General features: G+C 37.8%; 1 protein-coding gene and 1 long non-coding RNA gene across 11 annotated transcripts in view; one reads left to right on the plus strand and one right to left on the minus strand.

The window, feature by feature from the left end:
* LOC127873579 (uncharacterized) overlaps positions 1–13,202 on the plus strand; it is a 28,759-nt gene that overhangs the window by 7,453 nt on the left and 8,104 nt on the right. The window contains exons 8-13 of the mRNA XM_052417451.1: positions 1,355–1,459; positions 7,766–7,892; positions 9,275–9,476; positions 11,990–12,134; positions 12,359–12,523; positions 12,766–12,833. Coding sequence (XP_052273411.1) covers positions 1,355–1,459; positions 7,766–7,892; positions 9,275–9,476; positions 11,990–12,134; positions 12,359–12,523; positions 12,766–12,833 — 812 coding nt within the window. The remainder of the gene's footprint in view (positions 1–1,354; positions 1,460–7,765; positions 7,893–9,274; positions 9,477–11,989; positions 12,135–12,358; positions 12,524–12,765; positions 12,834–13,202) is intronic.
* LOC127873582 (uncharacterized) lies at positions 1,579–5,966 on the minus strand. Of its 10 annotated transcripts, none has more exons than XR_008046262.1 (3): positions 5,841–5,966; positions 3,455–3,517; positions 1,579–1,690 (listed from the first exon to the last, which is right to left on the minus strand). It is a non-coding gene; the product is annotated as an uncharacterized LOC127873582 (long non-coding RNA). The 10 variants fall into 10 exon arrangements; XR_008046264.1 differs by lacking the exon at positions 1,579–1,690 and adding an exon at positions 1,698–1,753; XR_008046265.1 differs by lacking the exon at positions 1,579–1,690 and adding an exon at positions 1,950–2,005.

The raw sequence follows: 13,202 nt of genomic DNA on the forward strand, positions 1-13,202 counted from the left end.
AGACTTCAAAATCATTTGAATCGTTAAGCTTCCGGGGGGCTTCGCCCCCCTGGACCCCCTTAACGATAAACTATGCACTTTTTGGGCATTATAAGAAGGAACTTTCATGAAAGTATAAAAGGCGTGACATGCTCGTGAAGTGTTTGTCAAAGCCTTCAAAATCATTTAAATCGTGAAGCTGCCGGGGGGGGGGGGTGGCTTCGCCCCCTTGGACCCCCTAAACGATAAACTATACACTTTTGGGCATTATAAGAAGGTACTTTGATGAAAGTATATAAGGCGTGACATGCTCTAGAAGTGGTTGTCAAAGATTTCAAAATCACTAAAATCGTGGAGCTTATGGGGAGCTTCGCCTTCCTGGACCCCCAGCAAATATTTCAATACCCCCCCCCCCCCCCCCTAACAAGAAATCCTGGACCCGCCCCTGAGTGCATATAGCTTATCTCATTTTATGCGTGAAATTCTTTGCTTTTCTGTTAACAAAGATTACTGAATGATGCATCATAGCAATATTACCAATTTCAAAGCATAACACGGGATATCAACGTAGACTGATTACGCACATTTTTGATAACGTTACCAGGTGTCAGACGGATCAGTTGTTCGAGTCATTTATTTGACAAGTCATGCATATGTAAAACACTTTTTGTAGCATCTAAAAATCCCACAATCGATGTTTTCATAGATTCAGAAAATTAATAAAAACACTTATCTAAGTAATAATTGATTACACTAATGATCACTTGTTTAGGTTAATTAACATGTAAAAATAATGTAAATAATGTGTGTGGGTTAAGTTAGTAGAAATGATTAAACTGTTTTCTGTAATACAATATGAGAATCACTCTATGAAAAGGGGGTTTAATGCAAGTGCGTATAGTGTCGTCCCATATTAGCCTGTGCTAAAGGTAATCAGGGGCGACAGTTTCCACCTAAACTGTATTTCCTTTAAACTGAAAATGCCATTAAAGCGCACAGTGTCGCCCCTGATAAGTATGTGCGGACTGCACAGGCAAATCTGGAACGACACTTTATGCACATACACTAAAATTTACGTATTTCTCGCTTGTCCTGGGTACTAGCAGTTGTTTTTGAGATCTTGCAAACATTTTCACAATAAGTTATTCTTTAAATATTTTGACAGAAAGCAATTTACAACACACATGTACTAGTTTCATTTAAAATACCTATTGTTGGAAAACATGTAAAGAAATTATGTTGTATCACAAAAGAAAAGAGTAATTGAGTATCGATCCTTTTTGATTTTGTAGATTGATAACTGAAATACAATATTTGGGATAAATATTCGCAATCGTCTGGGTCATGAAACCTTTATATTGAACGTTGATTGTAGGTCCGATATCAAATATCTGAACGGAAAAGCATACTTCAAGGACTACTTAGAATGTGTGTGGGAAATGTATGTTCTAGTAACCACCTCCAATAACCCGGATGTCATGTAAGTTTTATAGCTACATGTGCACGCATCACAAAACATCACCTCCAGTAGCCCGGATGTCATGTAATGGTTAGAGCTGTGTGTGCATGTATCACAAAACATCACCTCCAGTAGCCCGGATGTCATGTAAGTGTTAGAGCTGTGTGTGCACGTATCACAAAACATCACCTCCAGTAGCCCGGATGTCATGTAAGTGTTAGAGCTGTGTGTGCATGTATCACAAAACATCACCTCCAGTAGCCCGGATGTCATGTAAGTGTTAGAGCTGTGTGTGCATGTATCACAAAACATCACCTCCAGTAGCCCGGATGTCATGTAAGTGTTAGAGCTATGTGTGCATGTATCACAAAACATCACCTCCAGTAGCCCGGATGTCATGTAAGTGTTAGAGCTATGTGTGCATGTATCACAAAACATCACCTCCAGTAGCCCGGATGTCATGTAAGTGTTAGAGCTGTGTGTGCATGTATTACAAAACATCACCTCCAGTAGCCCGGATGTCATGTAAGTGTTAGAGCTGTGTGTGCATGTATCACAAAACATCACCTCCAGTAGCCCGGATGTCATGTAAGTGTTAGAGCTATGTGTGCATGTATCACAAAACATCACCTCCAGTAGCCCGGATGTCATGTAAGTGTTAGAGCTATGTGTGCATGTATCACAAAACATCACCTCCAGTAGCCCGGATGTCATGTAAGTGTTAGAGCTGTGTGTGCATGTATTACAAAACATCACCTCCAGTAGCCCGGATGTCATGTAAGTGTTAGAGCTATGTGTGCATGTATCACAAAACATCACCTCCAGTAGCCCGGATGTCATGTAAGTGTTAGAGCTGTGTGTGCATGTATTACAAAACATCACCTCCAGTAGCCCGGATGTCATGTAAGTGTTAGAGCTATGTGTGCACGTATCACAAAACATCACCTCCAGTAGCCCGGATGTCATGTAAGTGTTAGAGCTGTGTGTGCATGTATCACAAAACATCACCTCCAGTAGCCCGGATGTCATGTAAGTGTTAGAGCTGTGTGTGCATGTATCACAAAACATCACCTCCAGTAGCCCGGATGTCATGTAAGTGTTAGAGCTGTGTGTGCATGTATCACAAAACATCACCTCCAGTAGCCCGGATGTCATGTAAGTGTTAGAGCTATGTGTGCATGTATCACAAAACATCACCTCCAGTAGCCCGGATGTCATGTAAGTGTTAGAGCTATGTGTGCATGTATCACAAAACATCACCTCCAGTAGCCCGGATGTCATGTAAGTGTTAGAGCTGTGTGTGCATGTATCACAAAACATCACCTCCAGTAGCCCGGATGTCATGTAAGTGTTAGAGCTATGTGTGCACGTATCACAAAACATCACCTCCAGTAGCCCGGATGTCATGTAAGTGTTAGAGCTATGTGTGCATGTATCACAAAACATCACCTCCAGTAGCCCGGATGTCATGTAAGTGTTAGAGCTGTGTGTGCATGTATCACAAAACATCACCTCCAGTAGCCCGGATGTCATGTAAGTGTTAGAGCTGTGTGTGCATGTATCACAAAACATCACCTCCAGTAGCCCGGATGTCATGTAAGTGTTAGAGCTGTGTGTGCATGTATCACAAAACATCACCTCCAGTAGCCCGGATGTCATGTAAGTGTTAGAGCTGTGTGTGCATGTATCACAAAACATCACCTCCAATAACCCGGATGTCATGTAAGTGTTAGAGCTGTGTGTGCATGTATCACAAAACATCACCTCCAGTAGCCCGGATGTCATGTAAGTGTTAGAGCTATGTGTGCACGTATCATAAAACATCACCTCCAGTAGCCCGGATGTCATGTAAGTGTAAGAGCTGTGTGTGCATGTATCACAAAACATCACCTCCAGTAGCCCGGATGTCATGTAAGTGTTAGAGCTACATGTGCACGCATCACAAAACATCACCTCCAGTAGCCCGGATGTCATGTAAGTGTAAGAGCTGTGTGTGCATGTATCACAAAACATCACCTCCAGTAGCCCGGATGTCATGTAAGTGTTAGAGCTGTGTGTGCACGTATCACAAAACATCACCTCCAGTAGCCCGGATGTCATGTAAGTGTTAGAGCTGTGTGTGCATGTATCACAAAACATCACCTCCAATAACCCGGATGTCATGTAAGTGTTAGAGCTGTGTGTGCATGTATCACAAAACATCACCTCCAGTAGCCCGGATGTCATGTAAGTGTTAGAGCTATGTGTGCACGTATCATAAAACATCACCTCCAGTAGCCCGGATGTCATGTAAGTGTAAGAGCTGTGTGTGCATGTATCACAAAACATCACCTCCAGTAGCCCGGATGTCATGTAAGTGTTAGAGCTACATGTGCACGCATCACAAAACATCACCTCCAGTAGCCCGGATGTCATGTAAGTGTAAGAGCTGTGTGTGCATGTATCACAAAACATCACCTCCAGTAGCCCGGATGTCATGTAAGTGTTAGAGCTGTGTGTGCATGTATCACAAAACATCACCTCCAGTAGCCCGGATGTCATGTAAGTGTTAGAGCTGTGTGTGCATGTATCACAAAACATCACCTCCAGTAGCCCGGATGTCATGTAAGTGTTAGAGCTGTGTGTGCATGTATCACAAAACATCACCTCCAGTAGCCCGGATGTCATGTAAGTGTTAGAGCTGTGTGTGCATGTATCACAAAACATCACCTCCAGTAGCCCGGATGTCATGTAAGTGTTAGAGCTGTGTGTGCATGTATCACAAAACATCACCTCCAGTAGCCCGGATGTCATGTAAGTGTTAGAGCTGTGTGTGCATGTATCACAAAACATCACCTCCAGTAGCCCGGATGTCATGTAAGTGTTAGAGCTGTGTGTGCATGTATCACAAAACATCACCTCCAGTAGCCCGGATGTCATGTAAGTGTTAGAGCTGTGTGTGCATGTATCACAAAACATCACCTCCAATAACCCGGATGTCATGTAAGTGTTAGAGCTGTGTGTGCATGTATCACAAAACATCACCCCAATAACCCGGATGTCATGTAATGGTTTGAGCTGTGTGTGCATGTATCACAAAACATCACCTCCAGTAGCCCGGATGTCATGTAAGTGTTAGAGCTGTGTGTGCATGTATCACAAAACATCACCCCAATAACCCGGATGTCATGTAAGCGTTAGAGCTGTGTGTGCATGTATCACAAAACATCACCCCAATAACCCGGATGTCATGTAAGTGTTAGAGCTACATGTGCACGTATCACAAAACATCACCTCCAGTAGCCCGGATGTCATGTAAGTGTTAGAGCTGTGTGTGCATGTATCACAAAACATCACCTCCAATAACCCGGATGTCATGTAAGTGTTAGAGCTGTGTGTGCATGTATCACAAAACATCACCTCCAATAACCCGGATGTCATGTAAGTGTTAGAGCTGTGTGTGCATGTATCACAAAACATCACCTCCAGTAGCCCGGATGTCATGTAAGTGTTAGAGCTACATGTGCACGCATCACAAAACATCACCTCCAGTAGCCCGGATGTCATGTAAGTGTAAGAGCTGTGTGTGCATGTATCACAAAACATCACCTCCAGTAGCCCGGATGTCATGTAATGGTTAAAGCTGTGTGTGCATGTATTACAAAACATCACCCCAATAACCCGGATGTCATGTAAGTGTTAGAGCTGTGTGTGCATGTATCACAAAACATCACCCCAATAACCCGGATGTCATGTAATGGTTAGAGCTGTGTGTGCATGTATCACAAAACATCACCTCCAGTAGCCCGGATGTCATGTAAGTGTTAGAGCTGTGTGTGCATGTATCACAAAACATCACCCCAATAACCCGGATGTCATGTAAGTGTTAGAGCTGTGTGTGCATGTATCACAAAACATCACCCCAATAACCCGGATGTCATGTAAGTGTTAGAGCTACATGTGCACGTATCACAAAACATCACCTCCAGTAGCCCGGATGTCATGTAAGTGTTAGAGCTGTGTGTGCACGCATCACAAAACATCACCTCCAGTAGCCCGGATGTCATGTAAGTGTTAGAGCTGTGTGTGCATGTATCACAAAACATCACCCCAATAACCCGGATGTCATGTAAGTGTTAGAGCTACATGTGCACGTATCACAAAACATCACCTCCAGTAGCCCGGATGTCATGTAAGTGTTAGAGCTGTGTGTGCATGTATCACAAAACATCACCTCCAGTAGCCCGGATGTCATGTAAGTGTTAGAGCTGTGTGTGCATGTATCACAAAACATCACCTCCAGTAGCCCGGATGTCATGTAAGTGTTAGAGCTGTGTGTGCATGTATCACAAAACATCACCTCCAGTAGCCCGGATGTCATGTAAGTGTTAGAGCTGTGTGTGCATGTATCACAAAACATCACCTCCAGTAGCCCGGATGTCATGTAAGTGTTAGAGCTGTGTGTGCACGCATCACAAAACATCACCTCCAGTAGCCCGGATGTCATGTAAGTGTTAGAGCTGTGTGTGCATGTATCACAAAACATCACCCCAATAACCCGGATGTCATGTAATGGTTAGAGCTGTGTGTGCATGTATCACAAAACATCACCTCCAGTAGCCCGGATGTCATGTAAGTGTAAGAGCTGTGTGTGCATGTATCACAAAACATCACCTCCAGTAGCCCGGATGTCATGTAAGTGTTAGAGCTATGTGTGCACGTATCATAAAACATCACCTCCAGTAGCCCGGATGTCATGTAAGTGTAAGAGCTGTGTGTGCATGTATCACAAAACATCACCCCAATAACCCGGATGTCATGTAAGTGTTAGAGCTACATGTGCACGTATCACAAAACATCACCTCCAGTAGCCCGGATGTCATGTAAGTGTTAGAGCTGTGTGTGCATGTATCACAAAACATCACCTCCAGTAGCCCGGATGTCATGTAAGTGTTAGAGCTGTGTGTGCATGTATCACAAAACATCACCTCCAGTAGCCCGGATGTCATGTAAGTGTTAGAGCTATGTGTGCATGTATCACAAAACATCACCTCCAGTAGCCCGGATGTCATGTAAGTGTTAGAGCTGTGTGTGCATGTATCACAAAACATCACCTCCAGTAGCCCGGATGTCATGTAAGTGTTAGAGCTGTGTGTGCACGTATCACAAAACATCACCTCCAGTAGCCCGGATGTCATTTAATGGTTAGAGCTATGTGTGCATGTATCCCCCCATAACCCAGATGTCATGTAAGGATTAGAGCAATGTGTGCATGCATCACAACCCCCCCCCCCCCCAATAACCCAGATGTCATGCAATGGTTAGAGCTATGTGTTCATGTATCCCCCCCTCCAATAACCCGGATGTCATGTAAGTATTAGAGCTATGTATGCATGTATCACAAAACATTACCTCTTGTATTCCGATGTCATGTAATGTTTAGAGCTGTGTGTGCATGTACCGCCCCCCCCCCTTAAAACCAGATGTCATGTAAGGATTATAGCTATGTGTGCATGTATCACAAAACACCACCCCAAAAACCCGGACGTCATGTAAGTGTTAGAGCCATGTGTTCTTATATCACAAAATATTTACTCAATTTGTACAAATAAAAGAAGAGCAACAATTTTCTATCATTTCAACTGCGACCAATAAATCAAACATGAACAAAAGAAGAAAGAATAAGCGAACAAAAATTACTTTTAGTAAAAGGTGACTACTCACTGCAAAATATGAAACCCGATTGCTCAAGATTATAAAGACAACGATAAAGAAATAAGAAAATATATAAGAATAAAATGGAACAAAAAGAACTCAAGTAAAGCAAGAGATACAAAGTTTAAACTCGCTAGTGCATATTTTGAATAGCTTGGACATTCCAACTGACAACTATGCATGAATTGATTACACATACGTCACGATAAAATGATTTTATGTCCGTATTATTCGTTAAAGATTGAGTATTAGATTAATCATAAGACATAAATATTAATAAGTGTAAGTGTTATAATCGATACAAGTACAATCTAGGATAAATACAGCTGTATCAATGTATGAATAAAATAAAAGATACACAATTCGCGTTATTAACTTGTGTTTATTGAGTTTATGAATGCGGGGTTTATGTGTATCATCTACATAAACTACAAATACGGCCATTTGGTTGGTTTGAATACACGATTTTATTATCGTTTATGCAAGCATTTACTATTACATTTATAAATGTTTTCAGTAAAGGACATTTTAATAAAAGGCAATTACTAAGTGCTACATTTGTATCAAATGCGAATCAAATTTGCACTAGTTATTTATCAAGTTAATGCTATCGTAATTTATTTGATATTTCAGGATTCCTGCTTTAAAGGCGAGTCGGTATTACTGCATTTTCTTTTTCGTGTATATCGTCGTCGTGTTTTACATGCTCCTGAATGTGTTTCTTGCGGTTGCCTATCACAGCTACAGTGAAAACATGAAGGTACATTTCCAACTTACAAAATTGAATTGTATTCGTTAACTGAAAACACAAACGACAGCAGCATCATATTTTTGCCACTAACGAAGGACTACATTTTTGTTTTGAATTTCGCTGTTTACATTTTTGACCGTATTGAATGCTTGAGAAACTTAAATCTAAATCTAAATAAGTAGCGAAAATACCCTTATTAGGCGATATGTTTTTTATTACGAATAAACATAGTCCTAATTTAAGAAACAAGCACACGATTAATATATATAATCATGTAGTTACGAATCATCTCCTTATTGCGATTTGTTATTTCGTTATAAAGTCTAAATTCTTACAATTACTTTATAGTATTAAGACTTTCTCACTCTAGATTTGGAAAAATTGGATATGCTTTATCTCAAAACAATATACTTTTTGAGATAATATTAGCCGTTGCACTAATTAATTGCTCATAATTATAGGGCTTTCACCCAGGAACTGACATAGAATGATTCAATACCAGATTTTAAGAAAACTCCACAACAAATCTAGCATCTTTCATAGAAGAACTTGGAAGAGAGTTCATTACATATGTATCGTCAATAGATCAAATATTGCAATAAATAATATTGCTGAACAAACTTTACAGCGAGTCTTCGATATATAAAAATATTTATATAAAAACAATGACCTACATACAAAGAACTATGAATTAAGTCAAAACTATAGTTAACGATGTTTTTTGTATGTTAATGTTTGATAAACAGAAAATATTTTGTTAACACGTGTTTTTACGCTCCAGAACAAGACTTTTTGCTAACAGCAACCAACGCTGGCATTCCAAAAAAGTAACTCACAAAAGTTAAAAACGGTGTGAATTATAATTACATAACCATTTGAATTTGTCTGCGCATCACCCCTTAAGTTGAAACAGGTTGATTCACCAACATGCCGCATTATTAAAACACATGCAAATAATGTAACATGCAAGCTGTTCAATTGGACACTTATTTTATTCTAGTTTGATCTCATTATCGATAAAACATGAATAAAGTTTTCAAACTATACTTTCATCTTAGGCCCGCAATAACTGCATTGAAATAATAATGACATACGATTATGATATTTATAAATTATTAAATTCATCTTATTATATGAGAACACCATGAATGAACACCATGAATATGCATGGACATGAAATATCATTACTTTTCATACTGTAAAGTTAATCAAAACGATATATATGTTTATATTTATAAATGTATATATATACGTTCATATATTTCTATAAATATGTTTTTTTAGGTTAAACATTATCTACTTATAAATAACATAGGACTGTGCCATGCAAACAAACTAAAGGGGTTTTCACTATGACGTTTCCATATACTGCATATTGTATTTCAACTCAGCTTGAGATCCAGCAAGGTTCCCGTGATAAAAAGAAGAAGTTAGGACAGGCCTTTGACGTCATCAAGGTCAATCACGAAGGGGAGGACATGGTGACCTACCGAACCTGGAAGCGCCTGATGAACCTAGTGCAGCCCAATCTCTCCAACAACCAGATTGATTTGTTGATGTTGATCCTGAACACTAAGCGTTCTGGACACATAGGTGAACTAGGATACATTATGTGATTATAAAATGTTTGCTTTTGCTAACATTTCAACTATCCTTTAATGCCCTTTAAAATGTGCCTATTTTCTTAATGGTAATGCTTTTTTAAACATCGATCCGTCAATATAAATCGGATTTGTTTAAGCTGCTGTTTCCCATAGCACTTACTTGAATTGTCTAAGCGTATTATTACTCGGATTGTTCCATAGACCGGCGTCATGCAGTCTGCGGCCAGTCTAGTTCCTGGACAGCCTTCATATTCGCACAGTCTATCCAGAGGCAAACCTGACCGCAATTAAGGTTGTGTTGTCTCGTTTGCTCCTGGCCAGACTGTGCGAATGCACAGGCCTATGGCAAAATACCTTTTTTTAATTTAACACAAATAGGTGTCGATCCTATTGTAATTTACAATTATACTGCCAAAACAAAATAAACGCTTTTTCTATTTACTTTATACATATATATATACTTTAAAGGAAAACAACATTATTTTGTCAAAGAAATAATGAATTAGCGTGAAAAACGTATTCACGGGTACTCGATAGTACAACCTTGTCTAGTAAACAAAAGCTGTCTTAGGAAAATCTTTGATTATTTAACTCTAAACTCTGAATTTGCAAAACAAAATTAACATGCTTAATTAAAAACTTCAAATTCAAACAAAGATAAAATATAAAAAGCAATAGAGCGACTCGTAGATCACACATGTTTACTGGCCTTAATCTCTTTATATGATATTCAAATTGTACTGTGCATTTATTACAAAGCCATATAAATTGTATATTAAGCAATGTCATAGAAAACTTATAGATGTGTTGTGTTTTCAGTTTTAATAATTAGATTTGCAAATACCAATTTAAAGTTATACCACATATAGCAATAATAACACTTAACATTGTAATATCAGTCATTTCACATTCAATTCAGCAACATCTGTGAATTTTTTGACAAAATAATAAACAAAATGCGCTCTATGGGAGACCTGAGTTAACAAAAAACTTTAATGCAGTGAAATAGTGAACAATCTCAGGGAGATAAATGTGTATAGATCTATCACTAAATTTGGTGGACTATTTTTCTTAAATGTTATGTTCCTGTTTGAATGTTGTCATTCATTTCATAATGCATGTACATACACACAATTTACAGAGACATTCACATTCCTATACTTAATCTATCATGTGTTATATGTTTTCACTACATGATTACAGTCATTACACAATTTGAATTAATATCATAGATCATTCAACATTTTTACCTTTTTTACTTAACTTAAATAATCTTTATGTATAACACGAGGTGTCATATCATACCATATTTTATTAAACGAGTTCAGGAATTTTGTTAGTAAGCGAGCCTTTGGCGAGCTCACTTACGAATTTCCTGGACGAGTTTAATAAAATATGGTATGAAATGACAAAGAGTGTTAGATCTTTTTTATCACATGCTTTTAAATGAAGAAATTAAATAAATATTTACGCAAACATAATGATAAATCCCGAATGTTGTTTACATTTCGTGACGTCATTTGAGGTTGCAACGTCATTTCAGCAAAACAACAAAATGCGATTGGTCAATCGAACGAAAATAAGCCAATGAAACGCTTAAAAAGTATATCACTCATGTGTAAGATAAACATATTCGTTATGGTTATATTACATGGGAAACAGGGTATGGCATGTGACAAAATAATATTAAAAGATTCTTGAATTAAAAAGGATTTTGATCTACAACAACAATTTAACTAAGGAGTATGGTTACAAGTTCAAACAAGATAAACCCCTATTATGTAACATTTGCTGTTGTCGTTAAAAATGGACATACTTGAAAAATGTTGTTTTTACAATAAGAATTCAGTTTACAATACAATCAATATAAACTGTATGATCAATATGCGAACAACATTGTAAGATTTGATCAAGTAAACAAATTGTTCACGTTCCATATAAAATGAGAGTTAACGACAGTTATTTTTGTTATTCGTGCATTTATGAATTACATATTATAACTCTTATAACTGTCCAAACAATTGCTTTACTTGATTCTCACTTGTGTTTGCATAAATATTTAAACCTATCTTAGGCTAGCCTTGATTCTCTGAAAAACAAATTGGAATAACTTCTTTCCTTTTGCATTCAAAAATATACTTTTTTAACGGCCATGAAAATAATAAAGCAGTTGTCATTTACATTTGTGTCTCCAAGATGGAACATTTTGCAGTTTATTACTATTTGTATATTTGCTTGTTTAAGCTATCAGAGATATCTTTCATAATTAATTTTACTATGTTGCAATCCCATCATAAATGGGTTATTGATTCTTATGACAGTTTGCCAAAAGTGCATGTATTACTCTCCGACAAGTCCATTTAAAAAGAAGTAAGTTATTCCCAATATTCGGAGGATAATCCGAGTGTGTAACACTTAAATATATGTATTATTCGTTTTTATAATACCCATTTTCACATGATGTGACGAATACAATATAGATGTGGTTATACATCATTCCAGGACGGCGCGAGTTTATGAACGTTGCGGACTTGTTGAATGTACAAATCTCGGAAGTGTCAGACCGAATCACTTGGTTGGAGAAAACCTTTCCACGGCTCTATCTGTCAGTGCCCAGCGAATTTATACGGACGATAGTTGACACTGTGTAAGCACTAGAAAATATGTTGAATGTTATGAATAAGAAATTATTATTTGAAATTAGTATGCTGTAATTAAGTCCAACAAAATCGTCCATGTATTTGAATAAAAAATAATAATAAGATGGTAAAACGTCAAAATGACCTTGACAGTTGATGAAATGTTTATAGTCTTACACTTCTTTTGAACACCTAATGTTATATTAATAAATAATTATGTTCAATTCTTCAGATTTTTCAAATTTGCTTACGATCTGCTGGTCGGTATAGAGATATTCCTTATTGGTTTTAATGTACCTGGCATCAACATTCCCTTCTGCGCCCTATATATCCTGGAGGTAGTGCTTAAGGTTTACACATTCGGGCCAATTAAATATTTCCATCGCGTTAGCAACTGGTAAGTAAAACTTAACATCGGTGGGTTTTAACTTTCAATAATGCTGTAATTTAAATTGGATATTTTACTTAATTAAAAATATATATATATATTTACATTTAAAGGGAGAAAAATGACTTATATATTGAAACTGTACAAAAAAAATTGACAAAGTTAAGCACAATACTTCTGACCCTTTGACAAAATATTGATCGAAATAATTTTGTACAAAATTGTATTGCCTTTTGAGTATTTTTTCTCAGGTTCGATGTCATCATAACAAGTGTGAGTTTGATATTTTTGATCGTTGAATCAACTGTTCTCCAGAAAGGTAATTATTAAAAAAGAAAATAACGCTGCTCGTAAAGGTTTATATTCCGAATTCCATTTATTGACGACTTGATTTGATATACGGTTCCAATGTCGATGAGCACATTTAACACATTTATGCCTAGTTGACTCTCCCATCCTTCTAAATTGGATCAATTTATTTCCAAAATAAGGGATGTCTAGTATATTTATTTCTATATTTAGAATATTTCTTACAAAAATTGCTTTAAGCAAATCGCGCAGACCCTGATGAGACGCCGCATCATGCTACGCTGTTTGCCAAGGCCTTTTTTCTAGACGCTAGGCCTAAATGGTTTAACTCGTGTTCGTGTGTTTACTTCTTATGAGTCTGCCGTGTATTGGTCACCAT

Source organism: Dreissena polymorpha, chromosome 3 (assembly GCF_020536995.1).
Source record: "Dreissena polymorpha isolate Duluth1 chromosome 3, UMN_Dpol_1.0, whole genome shotgun sequence".
NCBI lineage: Eukaryota > Metazoa > Mollusca > Bivalvia > Myida > Dreissenidae > Dreissena > Dreissena polymorpha.